Raw genomic sequence first — 23,796 nt, 5'->3', positions numbered from 1 at the left:
TTACCACCATGTTATCCCATATAACACGTCTGATTTTAAAACTCACATTTTACCATAAGTGCGTCTGGCTACTATTAACGGAGTTACCGCTCTCTTGGTTATTCGTTGTAGCTGCTGCTTCCAAATAAGCGTTCAATCTAATATTACCCCAAGATACTTTACCTTACTCACTAGATTTTGATTTCAACCATTTAGGCTTGGAGTACCCAATGGCTCTAAATTCTTACATCTGATAAATTTCATGATTTTGGACTTCCATGGATTTATGTTAAGGCCTTTATAAGCTCTACATTTGTAATTCATTCTGTAACTTTGGTCAAAGTCTGTTACATTCTAGCTCTGACTGTGCCATTAAATTTTCTGGAGGCTAAAATGACCAGGCCATCCGCATAGCCCAGAACGTGATGTCTGTTATTGCTGAATATAGCTATCAATCCATTCATGACCAGATTTCATAATAGAGAAGATAAAACTCCCCCTCGGATAGCCTCTGGCTACTTGTATTCCATAGTGTATTCCCCAGTAACTTTGCGTATATAACATGGCTCCTTAGCATGCAGTGTATCCACCTGCAGCTTGTTTTGTCTATTTCTTCGAATCGAATCCTCCTTGCGATTGTTTCGTAGGAGGCGTTGTCGAATCTGTCTATATTGAGAAATGCACCCAGCAATTATTTTCCAGGACACGTATTCCACCCTCTGTACGAGATGGTGCAGTGCCGTTTCCGTAGAGAGTACTGTTCCATATGGTACTGTCTATGGTACTGTGAATTACTGTTAAAACAGTAATTCATCATTGACACTATTTTATTAGCTACTTTACTACACTAGAAGTTTCCCTGCAGGACTCCGATTGTCTTGAAGGATAACTTTCTGAGTCTGTAATATGTCTTGAAATGCGTTATAAGAAACTTTTTGTCAATCTAGAAAGCTAATATTTGTTCATCCTTCCCGATATTTCGATTTTTCAATGAGCAGTGTTTTTATTAAGCTCTTGATTTTGTTTCTTTAGGCGGGCGATCAGTCTCTTTCTTGGGGCCGCGGATAAGGACCATGTGGCGCTTAGGCATGTTATTGTGATTAATTACAGTCAAGTCTGCTCTCTCCTACATGCTCCCATAGCTTTCGGCACATAAACAGCCCATTTCTTGATATATTCGTTACCACAGTTCATCCATAGAGTCCCTGCTTTAAACGTTATTTTATGTAACTGTAGAAGATGATTCTAACTTCGGATAGCATCCAAATTCACTACTTGTTCTATTTTGTGGACGTTCAGATCTGCTAGAGCCTTATCTAGTTGATTATGAGGATGGTGTCTGTCTATTGTTACCTTGTTCCTGATCTTCTCCTTTTGAGAAGAAATATGTATGTTTTTAATTATAAGCTTAGGAGAGTCACACATTTCTGAGCCCGCCTTCTGAGTCATATCTTTTGTTTTTATCTCACTGTTTCTTTCCTCTGTACCATGCATCCCCTGGATATAATGGTGTTACACCTCGGATTTTGGAGCATAGTAGTCGCAGCACAAATTTGACCCTATCATGTGTCAATTCTGATGCGGCTGCCCGTGATTTGATCACTGAGCATGGTGTAAGTAAGTGTTCGTAAGTCGTATGTATTTTTGTATATTATGTGTTTGTGTATTTATGTGTGTGTGGCTTATGTTTAATCAACAAATATATAGTAATAACATAGTTGCAGCGCCTATGTCATGTTCGCAGTTTATTTACTTTGGCTATATTGGTGTTTATTTGGATATATCTTATTCATATCTGTCCTATATATCCATAGGATGTTATCTATTAGCCATTGGGACAATAAAAGTGGCTATGTATTAGTATGTCATTTATTTTCCGAATACCGCTCGTAATCGTTTTATTCTTCTTTTAATGTCAGTTTAAAAGAGGTCATTTAAAAAGGCAAGTTATGCGCGTATATATCATGCCCTAATCTAATTCGGTTAATGCGGTTTCATATTTTTCGTTGCTAATTAAAGCCATCTTGAATATAAGATTGTATACTTCGAGTAAGGCATTTTCAATCCACATAGTGCGCCATTTATAATATCAAACTGCAAGTTGCTGGTTCATTGCTATGGTCAATTTTCTGGATCCAAGCCAGTTTGAATATGATTATTGCCTATTGCATGTTTTTAAGCAATTGTTTCTGGAAGCTTTTTTAAACAGCAGTCACTTCCCAGGTAACCTTAGGTATTTTAAATAGCATTAGTAAATTTGTACTATCTTATTAATTTTGATAGCTAGTTCTGGATTCACTTTTTGGTTATTGACATTATTATTACTATTGAAACAATATTTATATTGTGTATTAGTCTATATTTAGTGAAATATTTATGCAGTTTATTAATGTTTATTAAGGCGGAATATTTTCAAAATTCAATATTCAATATTCGTACGAGGTGAAGTATGTCGGCTTTTTCGTCGGATTTAACGGATTGTAGCATAATAATTATTTTGTTCGTCCTAAAAGCTTTTAGAATATTTCCATTATTTAAAATGAATAAGTAGAATTTATTTATTGATTTTCTTGTCTTTGTCCATAGTTTAGTAGGATGTTAAGACCCAGTCAAAAGCAAGCGTCTTTTTGTCAGTTTTCATGTTTTGGAGAGCATTTTTTCGGCAATAAAATTCTGTATTTTCCAGATTGTTTGTGGTAAATTACTGAATTTACGTTTTATTCTTTTGACGAATCGAATGTATTAATACATGAAAAGCCACTAAAACTTATGTGATTTGTTATTTTTAGGGGATTTACCATAGAAGTAGGATCAGCGTTCACAGTACTAATAGCAAGCAAAATTGGAATTCCAATTTCTACAACTCACTGTAAAGTTGGATCTGTGGTATTCGTAGGATATTTTAGTTCGTCCAAGAGAGGAGTCGATTGGAGTCTTTTTAGGTAAGTTGTGGTTTTTAACTGCTTCCACATGCAAAAGACGTGTAGAGATATTTACAAAATTGCAACTATAAGATAATAACGTCGATACTCCTACAACTACCTCGTGCCGAGGGTGGACTTCGTCTCCCTGGAGTTGTATGTTGTTTTCATTATTGAAATCAGTCGAAAGTCATTACTTGGCGGTTTTCGAGGTCTCTGAACACATGCATTCTATGACGGCGATGATCCTCGAGCTACCTGGTCCCAGGGTGAACGTCGTCTTCTAAAGTTTTATGTTATTTTTATTCAAAATCAGCCAAAGTAATTACTTAGGGGGTTTTTGGAGTTGTTGAACACGTATCTTATAATGGCGATGATCTACGAGATATCTGGTACCCAGCGTGAACCTCTCTTGAAGTTTTTCGTTAATTTGTTAATTCATATTTTCATGAAAGAATTGTATCAAATAAGAGTTAAAATATAATTTCTTAAATAAAAATACAAAAAAAAATTATTTGTAAAAAGTAAAAAAATATGATTAATAAATAATCGAATCATTTAATTTTATTTCTTCCTTAGAAGCGAAAACTGCGGAGTAGTCACTGTCGACTGATTTAGAATGAAATTAATATGAAACTCCAGAAGATAAGGTCACTCTGGGCACCAGGGAGCTCGAGGCCCATCGTCGTTATCATATTCGTATTCAGTGACCTCGAAAACCTCCGAGTAATGACTGTTCATTGATTTAGAATAAAATTAACAATTAACATACTCCAGGCGACGAGGTCCATTCTGAGCACCAAAGAGCTCGAGGGCCATCGTCGTTGTCATATTCGCATTCAGCGACCTCGAAAACTCTCAAGTAATAAAATTAAACTCATTCCTGTCGATATTTTCTGAGTTGAAAATTTTTCATTTTCTATGTACTTTGGAAATGCATTTTCCTTATGCACAAAATGCAATTTTCATATTAACACCATAAATTTTGTTCTTTTCTGACACTTTCCGAATCGAATGCAAAAAACTTCCTAGCGATGCATAGCGATTCATCTTATGTTTTATGAAAATTAGTAGGTATAGTGTTTTTTGGTAGGTACTTCATTTCTTCGACTAAAAACTATAGATTTTTATAATACATAAACTGATAATAATTTATTTGTGTTTCTTTTACAGAAACATCATCTCCGCATGGGTGGTAACGGTTCCAGTAGCTGCTCTTCTTTCCGCCGGTACCATGGTATTGTTGAGTTACATAGTTTTATCAAAAGTTCAATAGAAAGCTGTTAATTGTTTTTAAGGCCACATTGTCGATAATGTCGTCGTTTTATGACTAGCCCCGAAACCCTTTTAGTATTAATACAATAAAGATAACGTTGTTTTCAAGTTGGAGGATTCTTTTAAAATTACTCAAGCATTTGATAAAATAAATAATAAACAAATAAAATAATACATTTATTCGATGTTTTTAATTTTTTGGTATGTCAATCTCAATGGGTATATTTACACAGGAGTTACTTAATCTAAGATAACCCGATCGCTACTTAAAACTGCTGAAAAATTTAATTAATAAAAATAATGTATCAAAAATTTAAACCACAATTTATTGTAATAAAAATTAGATTTTATTACAATGTTTGTGTTTTCTATGTTACACCATTACCATAATTACCATACCATACCATACCGTTACCATATATTACGTTATCTGTCTCGTTTTGTTCTTCGCATTGTATGTGCATGGATGTAGTTTTTGCTATATATTTTTAAGGAGGAAAGAATACTTAACACTCACACAACAAAGTAAATATTTAAGAATAATAATTTGAAAACCCAAAGAGACGGCGGTAGGTATAACTTGCTTCAAATAATAACGCAAGATAGAATCTGCGGAAAGAGCTGTAACAGACGTATTTCCTAGTTGAACAATTTTAATACCTGAACTAAATCTTTTTCTTAAATATGCCAACAAAAAACATGACAAATTACCATTTCTACCGTGGATATAACAGTATATCAGTATAAGGATTTATTAAGCCTATATTATTACATTTGGATTTAGTGCTTCAAAAACCTGAAATTCAGTTTTTCCCATATCTGTTGAAAATTACAATTACAATAACTAAGATATACCCTATCATCTTCTTCTTAGCCTTCTATCGTCCATTTTTGGACATAGTCCGCTACCAACTCCTTCCTTCGATCTCTATCCTCAGCAACACACTTCCAGTTTGTTATTATCTTAATGCTCATGATATATAAACAACTTAATTTTTAGCACAATTTAAAAAATCCTTATAATCGATAATAATTGCCATTTTTTGACATTTGACAATGACTGCATCTTTAAAGGTTTAAATAGTAATTATGCATAGACTGTAGCAAAATATATTCTAAACATAAAGTAAAGAGCTTTTAATATGTTAAGTTAAAAAGTAAAAATATATAGAAAAAAGAATGGAGACAATGATAGAGAAGAAAAAGGAAGGAAATATAGAAAGACAATGCAGAAAATTAATAATAATCTTATTTACCGTTGTATATTATCTTATACCTTCTGTTTTTGTTTTTGGTAATAGGTATGTGTACTTTTCCGTTATAGTCATGAGTAGATATTTCCAAGTGTAATAAACCATTGACCAGTAGGTACTCGTGAATGTGTCACAAAACCTTTCATAAGTGATTAAACATGGTTTTAGCTTTGAAAAATACAGTAGTTGTAAAAGAATCCATTCTAACCGTTTCCTAGAATAGTAAAATCTTTAATTACAGATTTAAACTCAAAAATTTTCAAATTTTAAATCTTGCTTTTGGTCGTCATCATTTTGATTTAAAGCTTGGTTTAAATCAGTAATTTTTTAGATTTAACTATAGACTGTGGCTGTATGCCTCCGTATTAAGTTCGATATAGAGTAATGTTACCGTTTTTGTGTGTCAGCTCTGCTAAAATTAATCATAACTTTGTAGAATTTTAAACAAGGACCTATTTGTGTTATCAAAAAAAATGGTACGATCTAATTACTGTACTAGATAAAAGAAAAATTTCGCAAATTTCGCTAGCTTGGATTCTAGAATTACCTTATTGCACCATTACCCAACTTTGACATCAATATAACAGAGTAAGTCTGGGCATTGTTTCATAAAGTTTTATCATTGTAGTGAACTTTGTCTTGTTTTTTATTGCTCTGTGATTGTTTGGCATATATATTGAAATCTGTCAATTTTGTGAACCGTGTTTCGAAACTTGGTAACACCCACGGTTCGTAGACTTACTACGGTTGCCTCTTCCGCATAACCAATGAACATTAAGACCGAAACTGTACTCTCGTGACGTAATTCTTCCCCTTCAACCAATCAACACTGCAATCGACCTGCCCTCTACATTCAGTTTCAATCGCGAATAAATGGGTTTTGTATTCTTGTGTACTCTGGTGATGTAACTCAAGCATCCCCACCCCAGTCGGAAGAGGCAACCGTAGTAAGTCTACGAACCATGGATAACACCCTAGTAACACCTTTATATAACGCAACTTTCATCTTTTTTATCGACATTTTTATATTGTAATTAGGTCACACGAGATACAGTTTGTAAAGTGCTCTTTGTAGCTATATTTCAGAATTAAATGTTTATATTTATTTTTAGAATTTAGACATATTGCCCATCCGTTTCTATAAACCAAAAATTATTCTATAATCTGTTGAGATCAAAATAATAACTATATCACTAAAAGAGATGATGGCACCAGCTTATATTCAACATGGAGATCTCTCCTCAATCTTACTAAAACACTATCTACTTGGTCCTTCAATACAATTTTTGTGGTCAAGAACCAAACACCACGTCACCATCGACTGTATAAAAGTATCAATTTCCAAACAAAAGGAGCTAACTCTGGAGACCTAAAAATCCTGACGAAGATATCAGAGGAGTCGAAAGCTCTACGTAGCAAAATCTGGTTTAAACCAGGAACTGAATAAGAGATCAACATCAGTCAATGATATATTAAGTACTATAAACATTGAATACACAAGAATGAGAAAAATTCCAGATACATAAAAATGAAAAAAAGGACTGGATTATACACAAAGAATAACTATAATTTTAGAAAGACGCAAAATATGTAAAAGGGTTAGATAAATTTGACTTACAAGAAATGAAACACTATAAAAGTAATGAAGACTAGAAAAAAAATTGGACTATTTATAAATGGTTTGAACTTGGATTTGTTAAAGTATGGTGGACTAATATTGCATTGTACGTCTATTAAAAAAGCCACGGTACCAGATAATTGAAACAGGGCTAAAATTATGAACACAAAAATGTACTATATCTAAGTGTATAAAAAGTAATAGATATGCATATCTTAGATAACATAATTATTAGAGAGCAATTGGATAATAATGATGCAATAAGAATGCCGATAATGTCATGCCTTTAAATTTTTTCTCCCCTATTATTTTATCGTGTAATAAATTCTAAATGCCTATTCTACATGAATATTTATTCTCCCTTTAAACGTACAAGGAGAGTATGTTGAGAAAACAATCATTGTTATACGTAACTCTACTCAGTTCGAATTAAAACTTGTAACTCCCGCTGACGATATTTCATACAGTTCCAGATATTCAAATGTATAAGTAAAAATTTGACTTTTGATTTGAATTTTTGATTTTACCTAACTTTTTTTTATTTTTGAATAATTGCTTTTGTAAAGAACCTACCAAAATATGACCCACTTTTACTCACATCGCTCACATAGTAAAACAATATGTTTTATTATGATTTGTTCATAAAAGTAAATTAAGTAATACATATACACACTATGTTTTGTTTTATACAAGTACAGTAATTGGAATGACATTTGATATCATAAGAATCAAGAGATAAGAGAGTCTACAATTCATTAAAGATACCATTTTAGCAAAATGTAACATGGTGCCGTTTTTTTATAGAAATTTAAAAAAATATCCGCAAATGTACAAAAGGAACACCTATAAATATAATAGAAAATAAATATAATACAATAGAAAATTGGTATTGATTGAAATATATGAAATGTAATGACATGGTAGAACATGTTGAAGTGGTAGATCGTTTAAATTATGGATGCAACCTTCTTTAAACGTCTTCTATTGGAAAGTTATACTATAAATATAAACGTTCGAAACTTATACACTAACTTATAAAACAATTCATTAAAACTACAGTCAAACGAGTTTTATAAGTTTCGTAGCCACATCATCATTAGTTTTTCCAACCTACGTTTATTTAAAGCGTGATTATAAAGCGTACACTTGGTTGTTTTACCATCCTTGTGCACTACAAGGATCAAGAGTCAGTATGCTCTATTAGAACTGTTTAAGTGGTATACAAATCAGATTTTAACAAATTACACAGGAAAGAAGCAAAAACTATCATCAATATTTAGTATTAGGTATTAACAAGGTTGTAGAAATAAATTACTGACTTACTCACATTCCATTTAGTTTGCGACGATGAGTTTCGACCAATACAGTTTTCTGGTCATCATCAAGTCACCGGTAGAATTTTAAACTGCTTAAACAATTACAAATTGTAATTAAAAAAAGTTAAAAAAACCTTTATCAGGTATGGAGCAAAAAGCGCCAATATTACTGATGTTTGTTAATAGGGGAAAAATTTTAATGAAAAGTAAATTAAAATAAAGTAAATAGTACATTCCGATACAAGGTCTGTTGTTAAGATAGTATGTATAGAACTCTTATTTATGTTAAAGTTTTGCATACCGGTGTTCAGCTTATTATACATCGACATATAAGGAATGTATCTTGAGGAGACACTCTAGAACCTACCGTTGGTTGTTGTAATTGATTAAAAATTAAATAGATGTTATTATTACAACATCACTTATATCGTTACAAACAAAATTTATTTAATTTTCAATCAATCACAACAACAAAAGGTAGCGTTTAGACTGTCTTCTTAAGATACATCACTTATATGTCGACATAAAATAAACTGAACACCCATATACAAAACTTTGACATAAATGAACGTTCCATACATGCCATCTTAACAACAGACCTTGTACAGCAATTTAAGTACTATTTATTTTATTTTAATTTAGTTTTCATTAAAATGTTTCCCCTATTAAAAAACATAAGTAATAATGGCATATTTTGCATCATACCTGATGAAGGGTTTTTTAACTTGTTCGAATTACAATATGGAATTGTTTCAGCATTTTAAAATTATACTTTACCGGTGACCTGATGATGACCAGAAAACTATAGTGGTCGAAACGGGTGGTCGCAAACTAAATAAATAGATTGTGAGTAAGTCTGTAACTTATTTCTACAACCTTGTTGAAATTGACTCACATGGGTAATCAATTCATATTATATTTATATGCAGGTTCGGCTACCTTAATTAATTACATTTCTGCGTATGTTTCGATCTTAAATCATACCAATAATAATACCCTTTCATTCCTCAAATATATTCATTTTCAATTTTATCCTTTTGGTCACTCCATTTATTTATCTATCTATATTTCTCTAAATTCTATTAAAACTGCCCTTCGTGTTCTAACTCCTTTTTATGTTAGTTTTGCCCTGAAGTCACATTATTTTTCGTCTCTTAACTATTAATAGATCTTTTGAAAAAAGGAAAAACATATCAGGTCGATATTCAAATTAAAATAATATGTTTATATGGGATTAAGCCACAACTGATTGCAATTATAATTAAAGATGAATAATTCAGTATTGCTATTGCAGAATCATATATTGTTATATCCGGTTTATCGTCAAGGTGTCAAGCAGAGTGTAAAAGCGAATTAGAAGGACTACATTTCATTAAGAGACATATTTAAACAAATCAGAATGGCTGTACACAAAGTACTTTACTTTATCGTGCCGGATATCTTATTTATATAATTTTGCCTTCATAACAGGCTATCTTCGTTACATGAGCTACTAATCGTTAAGGATACATCGGTAGAGAGAGTTTTTGCATATGGATCTATACTTTGTATTTCATCACAGTCAGAGTTTACATCGTCTTGGCACATTATTCCCATTTTACCACATTTGTTTTTACTCGAGCAACAGAGAAATTTTTGGGCCCAACTGCACTTTTCCTGGAGGTACGTATGTAGGACATACCGCTCGTCTGCGATTTGTTTCAGTGTCTATAGGTTCTGCTTCATTTCTGGGAGTTTTGAGATCTGTATAACCGTTACTTTACATAAGTTTGCCATATTTTGTAATTCATCTAGTTAGCAAAAAGCACTTTTCTACTTCCTTGAACCTCTACAGGTTTATAACAGTCAAAATATCAAATAAACACACAAGCACAAAAAAAGAAAGGGATAGTCAAAAAGTTTATATTAGACATGGACAATTAAAGATCAATTTAAGAAAAATAGTTTTCCCTACTACCTATATAGTATATAATTCCTCAACACGTACATAGTAAATAGCACACATGTTTAAACAGTTCACTTTAGAAGATATGCTGACTCAAACAATGTACTTAATAATAACTTTCATAAATATCTAGAATTATAGTGTACTTTAATAAATTGGAGACCCTCTAATCATTGTACATTTGGATCATTTTTCTAAGTGATATTTTTATGTACTTATTATTTTTTTAAGGATACCGTTAAATGTATATTTTTGATAACTATAAATGCCTAAGTACCTAAATCTGATGAAATATTAACAAAATCTATTGTACGTTGGAACTTTTTTATTGATCCAAATAAATTTCTTTTTTTTTTAATCGACTATTTTTATTTTGGTAGCTCAGAAATATTGGTGCACTGATGGTATATGTTAGAAAGATACATTTCTGGTCATATAAAAATAAATCACATTTCAAATTTCATATATTCTTTACTGAAAATATAGAAGGTTTCTAGTAAACATAAAAAAGATTTAAAACTTAAAACAAACAGTAAATTCCAACTCACGTACTAAAGCCAAAATAATATTAACAATAATTGGAAGAATACTCAAATTAAAAATACCAGAATCTGATTTAATTTTAATTTTTCGAAAGGAACTTAAGGAAAACTGGCAAATGAAATATGAATTTGGAGGCAAAGGACAGTTTTTTAAGAATATACAACAAAAAATAATGGACAAACCATGATTTGAGAATATACGTAATCCTTCGATTACTCGGATAATAGGTCTAATGCGTTGCAGCAATCATGCACTATTTCCAGTGTATAAACATAAAATAGGATTGCTATAGTCTGTCCCACCTTGACTTTACAGTACAGGTTCTTATAACCAACAGTGATGCCAAATTTTATCACAAACAAGTTTGAAGTAAATATACCTTTTTCTATAGGATGACTATAAATAATTTAGGAATTAATATTATTGACATTTTGTGGCTGCCAAGGGTTCTAAAACATTTTTTTCTAAAAATACGTTTATGTGAATAAAATAAAAATAATTTTGTATAAAACATTTGTATAATAAAGTATTTAAGCGCATAAATATGTTAAACCTTAATAAATACGTAGGTACCTACATAAATAATTCAAATGTATTTAAACTGTGTATTTTACATTTCTTCTATACTCCCGTCTTCCTCACTCTCATTGCCACTGTCGTCATTAAGATTTATTATAACTGGGTCGATATTGTCCAGTAAATTATCGATATTCCACATCTGTTTTTGTATGCTAATTGTAAAGTTTGTGTTATGTTTTGCAACAAATCTTTTTATTTCACTCCATACCAGCACTATCGGATTTAGTTCACAGTGATATGGAGGTAATCTTAGCAATTTAACATTCTTACTTTTTGCCATATCATCTACGATACGCTCATCATACTGCGATTTAAAATGAGCTACAATGTCCAAGAGTTTGGATTTTAGGTAATCTTCTTCGAAATAAATATCCCTTGAACGCAGCCACTCCTTTATTTCTTCCTTATTGTCATAATTGTTCGGAATTCTTTTCAACTTCTTGGAGTGAGACAACGCATTGTCCATTACTATTACAGTTTTATCGGAAATATTTGGAAGAAGTTTAGTTTTAAACCAATTTTCGAAAAGATGTCCATCCATTCTGTCATGATAGTCTGCTGTATTTTTCTTTGCTAAAAAAGTTAGTTCGGTTCCATTAATAAAATCATCTTTACTTCGTTTCAAGCCTGTAGTGAGTCCACGAACAAATGCATCCCTATGTGATGATACGGAAATGTCCTTCCATTAATAATTGACACTGTGACCAATATTTACCCATGATTCGTCCACCTATACAATGTTGTAGTTATGTTCTTTTAATGTACGAATTTATCGCAAATATCGATGGCGCCAAGAAATAATTTCGGGTTTTTCTATCAACATTGAGTTTCTGTTGATAGAAAAACTGTTCTACTGTTCCGTTTTGTGTACACAAATTCCATGTCCTTAATTAGTCTATGCAGTGTAGTTCTAGAAAAATACGCTTATTATATTCTCTGGTATAGCGTCTACTTCTTTGGTAATAATAACAATATGACAGCTGTGACGTCACACTCAGGCGGTCCATTTGTATTATTTTTGAAAGTTAAATATCCTTGATTTACATGATAATTCACCATGTTGACTAAGGTTTGTTTCTCTCCTAATGACAATGCCTTCCCATGGGGATGTTTCAGAGTACTGTTCTCCATTAATAAATTCAATTGTTATAACACAAAAAACCACAATAATAATTATAATATAGTAAATATAAACTTCAACCAATCAAATGAATTAACTACAAAATGAACTAATTGAACTAACTAACAATTAATGAACTTTAACGAATCAAATGAACTAACTAAAATTATTTTCTATACTAAATTTTAATGAGGGTGTAAACCTGTAAACACATTAAAATGACATTAATTTCAGTCTGAAAGTCAGTCGTTAAGAATAACAAAAAACTGCAATTAGGATCCAAATTTTCCAAATAAGCAATGAGTTACTCAATACAATGTTATCAGTAATAATTATAAGCTTATTTGATATTCTCTGTTATAATTTAATTTAGATGAACTGACCATCAACAATTATAATTTATTTATTCTTAACTGTAGGACAATATAAAACTTGATTTAAACTTGACTGACAATCTATATTATATTTTTCTTGACATTACTTCAGAACTGTCTATATTGTATACATAAATTAACAACCATAGAAGAACATCCACTTTTAATGTTGGATATTTTAACATTCTTTACCAAAAAAAGTTATTACGCATATCGATTATAAAATTGCTGATTACCTTTCGAAAATGACTATTACTCACAAAAATAAATAAAAAATATTGTTACAATGCTATTGACTGTAACGGGTTAGTTTTAATTTAATATTTTTAGGGCCCTACACTTTTAGGACCCTGGTAATATTCGATTGAAAAGGATTGCATGCCGTATGTTCGTGTACTGGAAAGTCAAGGAGGAACAGACTATAGATAATAATAACTGTCTGTGTGATGAAATGTCCAATTTACAACATATTCTTTAGGAATGTCCGTTAAAAAAGCTTTATCAAAATTTGATATCTTCAAGTATGAAATTTCCAATAAATGTTTTAAATCTATTAAAATTAGAGGATAATACTATCTATAACATTATATATCAGTATGTAAAAGCTACTAACATCACTTTGTAAGCAACATTGCAGCATGTGAATAAATTACATCGTAAGCCTAAAACGAAAAAAAAAAATAAATAAAAATAAATAATATAAAAATAAAAAATAATACTGTTTTGACAGTTCCCATTCACCGAATCTACGCCTTACTAGGTTATCGTGTAGCGTCAACTCTTGCACGAGTTAGATTTTGTAAGCATGCAATCCAAGATCTTTCCGCAAAATCTTCTATAAAGTGGATAGACACATATCTAAATGTTGTGAACGATGGCACAAAGACTACTTTGGGTCTTCCTCTATGCTACGCTCTACAGCAGCAGCAATTTTTTCTGTGCGCACTGTACGACGTTTCTTTGAATGCGTATTATTATTTAGAGTAAACGAGGTATGAAAACGTTCCATGATAAATCAAATTAATTGTTTTGAAGGACGATTATGTTGACCATAAAATGGACGTAGTTCGCGATGCGGATTTCGAACAAAACCATGATTTTTTGCTTCTTCACTTACCCACCTAAGTATTCTCATTTCTGCAATATTTATTCGTGGTTTTTCTTTTAGAAACTATCCAACAATTAGAATCACATTTATATATTGTATTATGGTAATCTTACAAAATTTATCTTTTAGAATCATTTCTCCATTATTACAATCGATCCTAGATCTCTAAAACTTTTTCATTTAACAACCATTTCGCCGTCCAAAATTAGTATCTTATTTAAATTACCATTTCCATAATATGAAACACATTAAAAACCAAGTAATTCCGCTTGAAATTTTGCTGTTCTTTGATACAACACTAATGATCATAACAATCAGTTCTCGCATCAAAGTTGTTTTTAAAGGTTCTGCATAATCAAATATATATTAAAAAAAGGAAAAAATACGAAATATAGCTGGGATTTCCTTAAGCATTTTAGATCAGTTAAATCTGTGCGATACTTTCAGGCAGCAAAGAAGAAGCAACTTCTCAACGACATAGCTAAAAGAGATCCATATACTTAAAACTCAATATCGCTGAAATAAAGATAATGGTGGTAAATGTGAATCCAAATCAATAGTACATATACATGTATATATATACATGTATATATGTATATATATATATATATATATATATATATATATATATATATATATATATATATATATATATATATATTATTGTGATATTTAAAGTCTTGGTGCGCCAAGCAATAATTAGCTAATTAATTTTTTTGATTAATTAAAATTATTTAAATGATATGATTATGATTCTATCACAATTTTTAATTCTTTTATCTCAGGGTTAAATTCGTGCTTCAATATCTATGCTATTACATGTGAAAGGTAAGGTCCAGAGAATACCGGAATAATAAAAAAAACACATATGATCTAACACTATATATTGAAATAAAAATAATGAAATAATTCACACTCAAAAGTTTTCAATAAACAAATCTCATATAAGGATTCTCAAAATTTTGTTCTCCGTACGTGAACAATCAAAATTTATGGTACAAACAATATTAATTGAAAACTCAAAATCCCAAACTATTCTAACTCTCCTAATCAAAATATTTATATCCTTTCTAAATTACGAGTAAAAATTGTGTTATCAATAAAAGAAAAAAAAAAACTGCAGAAAACAAAAATATCTCTCTCTGATGATGAGTGGTCCAAATCCTTGTTCCTTGTAGACTGTATTATCTCCTCTCAACCGCTCCCTATGTAATCAGCAATCTTACAACAGATTGTTGCAAGTATTTCGTCCTTAATGATCTCCTTCAAAAGCAAAAATCATTCAAATTATGATAGCCTTTCTCCTCTCGATAAACTGAATCTCTCGTTGGCCCGAGTGAAAAATGACTCTTGGAATATCTTCTCTTTACGATAAACTGAATCTCTCGTTGGCCTGAACAGTGACTCTTGGAATATAAGTAGGAAAATATGACTTACAATATTTTGCTGCTTCAGCTTCTGTCAGATACACTAACTCCACAAAAACTCACTAACATTCAACACTACTGCTTGCTACTTCTTTGGAACCACCAGAGAACAATCACTGTTTCTCTTACAGATTTGGAAAACCAACTGACTATATCTTTTCTCTCTCCTCAATCTCGCTAAACTTTTTCCTACATACTTATTCAATCTCCGCCAATCAAAACTCGTCACAATTCCCCCATTTTTTCATTTCGATAACAAACAAATTTTTACCTATAATTATAAATTTCCTAAAACTTATTTACAAATAATATTTTTCTATAAATCTTAAAAACTAACAAAAACCTCTTTCTATAATCCCTTCTATTGTCTTTAATCACTGCATTAATGGATTTTGAAAAACCCCGTTCAATTCTTTGGCTTTCACTTAAACTTATGCGGGTCACTCAAGTATAACAAAGAAATGATTTATGTAAAGCTTACATTTTGTTTAGTACAGGTAATTCAAGAAATTAATAACTCTCCTTCTTCGAAATGTTTGTTGGATATTATCCTACTTATCTGAATTATTTTGATGTTATTGAATTTTGAAATATTTTTAAACAAACCAATATTTTTCTCGATTTTACATATCATAACAAATCCCCGCCATTTGATCTGCCGAAAACTCTTTGTTAAATTTTAAAAATGACAAAAGTTTTCTAGGATCAAATTATTTCACTATGTTATTAAAATCTATTCATGATATTGATAGATGTCGTGAATGTTAAAATACCCCGTATATTGCCTGTCTTTATACGGGATTGGATATATTTTCGTTTTAAATTTTTCCAAGTATTTTCCCTTAAAAGAAAGTTCATAATTTTTAACCACTTGATTTACTTTATTAACAAAATCTCCATGGTTTCCTAAAATCTTCTCCATTTCCTTCTCCATGTTTTTTCCACAATTTATTTTTCTTTCATCCACCTTTTGTTCACATGTGTTCACTGTCCATAATACTTCTTCACAAAATTCTGGATTCTCGTCCATCAGTGCCATTTTTTCTTCTGTTTTCTTTTTATCCTCTAATTCCCTTTGGTATTCCGAGCACCATGTTTCTATTCCTTTCATTTCTCTGATGATACCTTCTTTTTCTTCCTGCTTCCATTCTGTTTTATCGTCGGTTGCCAACAATTCTTCTGTACCTTCTATTTCCTGTTTTTCTCTGGTCTCCATCTTATTTTCCTGCTTTCTTTTCGAACTCTTCTTCTTTTTCTTCCTTCTCTTTTTCTTTTCTGTTAGATCTTGTTCTTGTACTTTCGGTTTATCCTCTACAGTCATATCGATTTCTTTGCGTTTTTCCTGTGCATTGATCCTTCCAGAATTTGTTTTCCTATCTGTTTGCTTTTCTTCTCCTGTGTTGTCTGGTTCTGCTCTGATTTCCAGTTTATTTTCCGAAAAATTTATGGTGATATCTTTTTTCCTCAATTCATCAATTCCCGCTATCATATCATGATTTAAATCTTCAATCACCACACATTTCATAATATGGAATTTGTTTCCCACTCTTATCTGTACTCCCAAGCCTTCGTTTACTGTCGTCAAATTTTTATTGTTTGCACCCACTAAATCAACCCTAGGAATCTTATACACAAATCTGTCCAAATTTAATTCTTTTACTAGTTTTTTATTGATTAGCGATATCTCCGATCCAGAATCAATCACAATTTTAATCGCTTTATGTTTTATAAATGCATCTAAAAATATTAGATTAGAATTAGAAATTTGTCTGTCGTTTCCTATTGCTACATGATTCATCTCCCTTCTATTTTGTTGTTGGAAGCTCTGGTTATTTCTATCGTCCCTTTGTTCGTTAGTATTCCTATTCGGAGGATTTTTTGCATCTCTATTCCTGTTGTGATTTTCATATGTTCTCTGTTGTGTGTCATTCCTGTTATCGTAATTTTGTTGTCTATTGTAATTATTGTAATTTCTCGGCCTATATTCGTTTGTTGATCTGGGATGTCGGTTTCTCTGGTCATAATTTGATGAATATCTTCTTTCCGCTCCATTATATTGGTCATGTTGTCTTCTATTTCTCATTTCTTTTCTTTTCGCTTCTTTTAATTGAAGGAATTGGCACAAACTATCAATATCTTGATAGTTTCTCAAAATCACGTGATCTTCCAACGTTTCCTCAAAATGTCTGCTGATCATTTCTACCAGCTGTTCGGTAGAATATTTGTATTCTAAATATTTTGAATTGTTATATATCTGCAAAGCATATCTTTCTTCAGATATTCCCATTTTTTCGTGATATTTTCCATTCTGTAGCTCTTGGTTGATTTCTCTCTGTTTATTTTTCCCCCAGAAATAGTTTAGAAATTTATTTTCAAAATCTGTCCAATTTTCAAACTCATCTTCCTTGCTTTCATACCATAACGCTGCTCCTTCTTTCAAATGGTTTCTAATTGTTTCTTTGCAATCGTCAAAATATCTAATATGTTGTAATTTGGTTTTCAAATTTTTAACAAACGGTACTGGGTGTGTTTTCCGAATATCCCCGCCAAATTGTATTTTCGCCTCGCTTGTTCCATGGATGATAACTTCTCTCCTGTCTCCCGTCTCTCGTTGTTTTCTGATATCCTCAATTTGTTTTTCTATTTCTTTCTTGTCTTCTTTCATTACATTTTCAAGTTTGCTTTCTAATTCCTCCAAATTATCTTTAATTCTCATTTCTTGTTCTTTCATATCATTTTTAATTTCATTAATCTCTTCTATTTGGTGTATCAGTTCTTTCTTTATCCCCTCAACACATCCTCTAATTTCCTGTTCATAGTTTTCCAGACGCTGCTCTATATTGCTCATTGTTTGTTTTGTTTCCCGTTGGTTTTCTTCCATTTTTAGTGATGTTTCTTGTTGATTTCTATCCATTGTTTGTTTTGTTTCTTGTTGATTTCTATCAATTTTCTTTGATGTTTCAATTTGGTTTTTCTCTATTGTTTGTGTCTGTATTTGCATCATTTCTAATAATTTTTCCAGCATCCCTGTTTCTTTTCTTTCCTCCATTATTGTAGCATTTCCTTCATTATCCGATCCTTCATCAATAATTGTTTCCTCTTCTCTGTTATCCTCCTTCCTTTCTTGCATTTTGCTTTGACTCCTTGTGGTCGACATGTTGTTACTTTTTGTTATTGTTTTTGTCCCCGCCAAATGTAAAATTTTACAACACTCTATATGTTTCAGAACACGACAATATTTCTCCCCAAATGTATTAAATTTTCACGACAAATATCAAATATGCAATCAGTAAAATTCAAATAATTCAAAATAAATATCAAATGTATGATTGGTAAAGAAAATAAAATCAAATAATTCAATAGCAGTAAATATCCACTAACTACGATCAATCAATAAATCAAATTTATATTCCCTGGAAAAATTGTCAAAATACTTTCAAATTCAAATTCCCTCAATGTTATATGTTTTTATCTCTGGATTACCTGTACTTATTCCAGATCTCTTTCCCTTCCTTCAAATGTAAAGCTGCGATATTTTCAAGCCCCACGTTTTGGAAGCCAGTTATTGTGATATTTAAAGTCTTGGTGCGCCAAGCAATAATTAGCTAATTAATTTTTTTGATTAATTAAAATTATTTAAATGATATGATTATGATTCTATCACAATTTTTAATTCTTTTATCTCAGGGTTAAATTCGTGCTTCAATATCTATGCTATTACATGTGAAAGGTAAGGTCCAGAGAATACCGGAATAATAAAAAAAACACATATGATCTAACACTATATATTGAAATAAAAATAATGAAATAATTCACACTCAAAAGTTTTCAATAAACAAATCTCATATAAGGATTCTCAAAATTTTGTTCTCCGTACGTGAACAATCAAAATTTATGGTACAAACAATATTAATTGAAAACTCAAAATCCCAAACTATTCTAACTCTCCTAATCAAAATATTTATATCCTTTCTAAATTACGAGTAAAAATTGTGTTATCAATAAAAGAAAAAAAAAACTGCAGAAAACAAAAATATCTCTCTCTGATGATGAGTGGTCCAAATCCTTGTTCCTTGTAGACTGTATTATCTCCTCTCAACCGCTCCCTATGTAATCAGCAATCTTACAACAGATTGTTGCAAGTATTTCGTCCTTAATGATCTCCTTCAAAAGCAAAAATCATTCAAATTATGATAGCCTTTCTCCTCTCGATAAACTGAATCTCTCGTTGGCCCGAGTGAAAAATGACTCTTGGAATATCTTCTCTTTACGATAAACTGAATCTCTCGTTGGCCTGAACAGTGACTCTTGGAATATAAGTAGGAAAATATGACTTACAATATTTTGCTGCTTCAGCTTCTGTCAGATACACTAACTCCACAAAAACTCACTAACATTCAACACTACTGCTTGCTACTTCTTTGGAACCACCAGAGAACAATCACTGTTTCTCTTACAGATTTGGAAAACCAACTGACTATATCTTTTCTCTCTCCTCAATCTCGCTAAACTTTTTCCTACATACTTATTCAATCTCCGCCAATCAAAACTCGTCACAATTCCCCCATTTTTTCATTTCGATAACAAACAAATTTTTACCTATAATTATAAATTTCCTAAAACTTATTTACAAATAATATTTTTCTATAAATCTTAAAAACTAACAAAAACCTCTTTCTATAATCCCTTCTATTGTCTTTAATCACTGCATTAATGGATTTTGAAAAACCCCGTTCAATTCTTTGGCTTTCACTTAAACTTATGCGGGTCACTCAAGTATAACAAAGAAATGATTTATGTAAAGCTTACATTTTGTTTAGTACAGGTAATTCAAGAAATTAATAACTCTCCTTCTTCGAAATGTTTGTTGGATATTATCCTACTTATCTGAATTATTTTGATGTTATTGAATTTTGAAATATTTTTAAACAAACCAATATTTTTCTCGATTTTACATATCATAACAATATATATATATATATATATATATATATATATATATATATTATATTTAGGGATTCTACAGTATTCACTGCCTTCCTTCGCTCAACCGTTTCCATCTCTCTCTGTTGTTCCATTCTCCATCGTCGTTTAGGCCTCTCTTACTCATGGCGTCATTTACTTCGTTCCTCCAGGATTTTCGGGGTCATCTTCTCCTCCTTCCTAAATATACATGTAATATCATTAAAGTTGAACATAAGTCTCCCCTAATTTATTCTAGTTCTGGCGGTTTTGAGCTTCCTGCACCCAAATCTCAGCGATTCTTCTGACGTCGTCTGTCTATCGTGTAGGTGGTCTACTTCTTCTATTTGCTCGAGGTCTTCATACTTTAATTTTTTGGATCCACCTCCTGTCATTTATTCTGGATACATGCTATGCGCTCTATGACGGGTGTCCTTATTATTTTCTCCATTTTTCTTTGAGCCACTCTGAGTTTGGTTGCTGTGGTCTGGGTTAAGGAAAGTGTTTTGGCGCCGTAGGTCATGACTGGAAGTACACATTGGTCGAACGTCTTCTTTTTGAAATAATTTGGCATGTTGCTCTTGAAGATGTCTGATAGAGCTCCGATATGCGGCCCATGTTAAAGTGATTCTTCTTTGCAGTTTAGTGGTTTGGTTCTCCCTGGCAATTTGGAGCAGCTGGCTTTTTTATTTTCACTTGGTACGAGATTGGTCATGTATTGTATCCAAAAGTTATGTATAAAAATATTTTTTATACATTTTGTATCGTTGTGTAGTCTTACGGTCATGTTTACATTATTTTACACGTTCGCGATCAGTTTGGAGTACAGATAATCCATACGACTTTCCTCCAACGCTATCATTACGCAATTCATTTCAATCTTATCGAATGCTTTGCGAAAGTCTACGAAAGTCAGGACCCATAGTCCGTTGCATTCACTGGATTTCTTTATAATTCCTTTTATACAGTGGAGGTAGTCGTTAGTGCCAAAGTTTTTCCTAAAACCTACCTGTTTCCTAAGTTAGTAAAAACCTAATTTTGTTTCCAGTTTATTTGTTATTATTCTTATGAATAACTTGTAGAGGTGGTTTAGGAGGCTAATGGGTTGGTAATTCTCGAGGTCTATTGGATCGCCCTTTTTGTGTAATAAAATGGTAAGTGCACTGCGCCATTTTGTAGGTGTTTTACTTTAGTACCGAATAAGTTTACGTTACTATATTTATATTCTATAAAAGTCTGTCTCCTCCAGTCTTTACAGCTTCTTATATAGCGATCTTATCTTCTCCCGAAGCTTTATTTCTTTTCATTTTCATTTGTGCGTTCTTTATTTCATCTGTTGATATATCAGTCGTCTTTCTATTTCTTATTTTCTTCCTATGATGGTTTTTTAATAGATTCTTCCCTTGGAACCAACCACAGAACTATGTATGTTATTTATCTTATTTGGTCAAAAAACGTTAAATATATTTCTTAGGCCTTTATTATATATGTTTCTTTGTTCATTTACACCTTTGTTAAATAATGTCGGTAGTTTCTTCACGAGTATTTTGTCTGCCCTCCAAGTTACCGCTCCACAAGGAAGAATTGTTTTCGAATTTGAACAAAATATTTTTAGCTTTGGAGAACTAAAGTCCTTAATATTTTTTAAAAATGCGGAATCTCTTCCATAATTAGTTACTCAAAATACGAAACAGATACAACTTTATGTAACAATATAAGCTCTTTTTCTTCTAACAGTGGAAATTTTCTAAAAACCAGGTTGACCCCTCCCTAGAGATGCCTAGTGTGTGTTTGATTCAGGGTAGAGTACTACATTCGAGCCCATTTTCCCCTAGAAAGAGGTCCTGTAAAAGAATATCGTCCTATTCTCTAACCTATCAACTAAGACCACCCTCTCTTACTTGTGCAAAGTATGTAGCGTAGATGCATACAAATTTAAATTCAAGGCCAGGTTGCTCGCGTCGTAGAGAGAGGGCGTGGTTCTTGCAACCATATAGAAGCTGTGTATTATTTTTCAAATCCAAATACCAAGATAATATATTAGAATAATTCATTATTATTTTTGGGCGCCATTTTTGTAAAAATCTTCCAAAGGAACAAAAAAATATTGACAGTTCAGAATTATATTGAAATACCAATTTGTGTTTACAGTTTACAGTATTTAATTACCATGAGGAGTGTTTATACAAAACTAAAATTAAAATCATATCATAAGAAAACAAACATTAAAATCATGACGTTTAGTAATTAAAAATGAATTTATATTTTATCCCAAATTTCGAAATTCGTTCAAATAAAAAAAATACTGTTAGAATCTATTTCTAATGAGTGTAGAGTAATAAAATCTCATGAAGTATTCAAAAGCGCTACAGGGTAATCCGTCAATAATCCGTCAATAAATTCCGTCCGCATTGCAAAATTCTGTCGTTTCATAAAGAGCAGGTAGGTATCACCCTGTTTTAAGGGATTAGTCCATTGTTATCGACAGATAAACACTGAGCCAGAGGCGCGCTAGTGGGTTAATTGACAAAAGAATATGCATTCTTAAAAATCATATTAAAGGAAATAAAAATGTAATACAGCAGAACAGTGTTATTAAAAAAATATAAAATGTAACAATAAAATATATACGAACCGAAATCGGGAAATACTCACAAACACACACGAATGAACTTTACATATTGAAACACTTGTGGGGAGTTTAAATCAATTTATTCACAAAAACTACAAAAACTTTACTGGATACGTTATTACAATTCTACATCACTATAGTCTTCATCTGAAGAACTGTCATCATCCCCTGGTGTTATAATTATGGGGTCAACCACCTGATCGACCAAGTTGTCCAGTTCCCACATTTTATCTTCCTCTTTTAAAACATGCTGGATTGCTTTTTGCCAGTTTTCTGATGTGATTTCCATAATGGCTTGATCAAACAATACCTTGACATCTTTCATTTTAAATGTGGTATTGTGCCTTGCAACATATCCTTTAACTTGTGCCCATATAAGTTCTATGGGATTTAATTCGCAATGATATGGCGGTAGGCGTAGCACAGTTACTTTATACTTTTCTGCTACATCTTCTACGGCATATTTTATGAAGCGAGATTTATGTTGTTTTACTACGGCTAGTAGTTCCTTCTTTATTGAATTCGTCTCAAACTGAATACCTTTATTTGACAGCCAGTTAATAATTTCTTGCTTTCTCCAAGCTGAAGTTGGTACCTTCTCTATGCGCCTTGAATGGTAGCTTGCATTATCCATAACCACGACCGAATCAGCTGGAAGAAATTTTAACATTTCCCCGAAGTAGTCTTCGAAGACATCCGAATTCATGTCCTCATGATAATCTCCCGTCCGACACGACTCAAAGC

The 23,796-nt window shown here is 31.7% G+C and overlaps 2 protein-coding genes across 3 annotated transcripts in view; one reads left to right on the top strand and one right to left on the bottom strand.

Annotated features, from left to right (window-relative positions):
- NaPi-III (Na[+]-dependent inorganic phosphate cotransporter type III) overlaps positions 1-10,635 on the top strand; it is a 48,047-nt gene extending 37,412 nt beyond the window's left edge. For both annotated transcript variants that reach the window (XM_072526141.1, XM_072526140.1), the window contains 2 exons: positions 2,769-2,921; positions 4,074-10,635. In XM_072526141.1, coding sequence (XP_072382242.1) covers positions 2,769-2,921; positions 4,074-4,176 — 256 coding nt within the window. In that variant the 3' untranslated portion in view covers positions 4,177-10,635. The remainder of the gene's footprint in view (positions 1-2,768; positions 2,922-4,073) is intronic.
- Positions 10,636-11,460: 825 nt separating this feature from the next.
- LOC140435925 (uncharacterized) lies at positions 11,461-11,970 on the bottom strand. Its single transcript, XM_072524638.1, has one exon. It carries the CDS (start codon positions 11,968-11,970, stop codon positions 11,461-11,463), a length of 510 nt encoding a protein of 169 aa, XP_072380739.1.
- Positions 11,971-23,796: the final 11,826 nt, after the last annotated feature.

Source organism: Diabrotica undecimpunctata, chromosome 3 (assembly GCF_040954645.1).
Source record: "Diabrotica undecimpunctata isolate CICGRU chromosome 3, icDiaUnde3, whole genome shotgun sequence".
NCBI classification, from domain to species: domain Eukaryota; kingdom Metazoa; phylum Arthropoda; class Insecta; order Coleoptera; family Chrysomelidae; genus Diabrotica; species Diabrotica undecimpunctata.
Note: the sequence above shows the minus strand (reverse complement) of the source record. Positions and strands in the feature narration are given on the sequence as shown.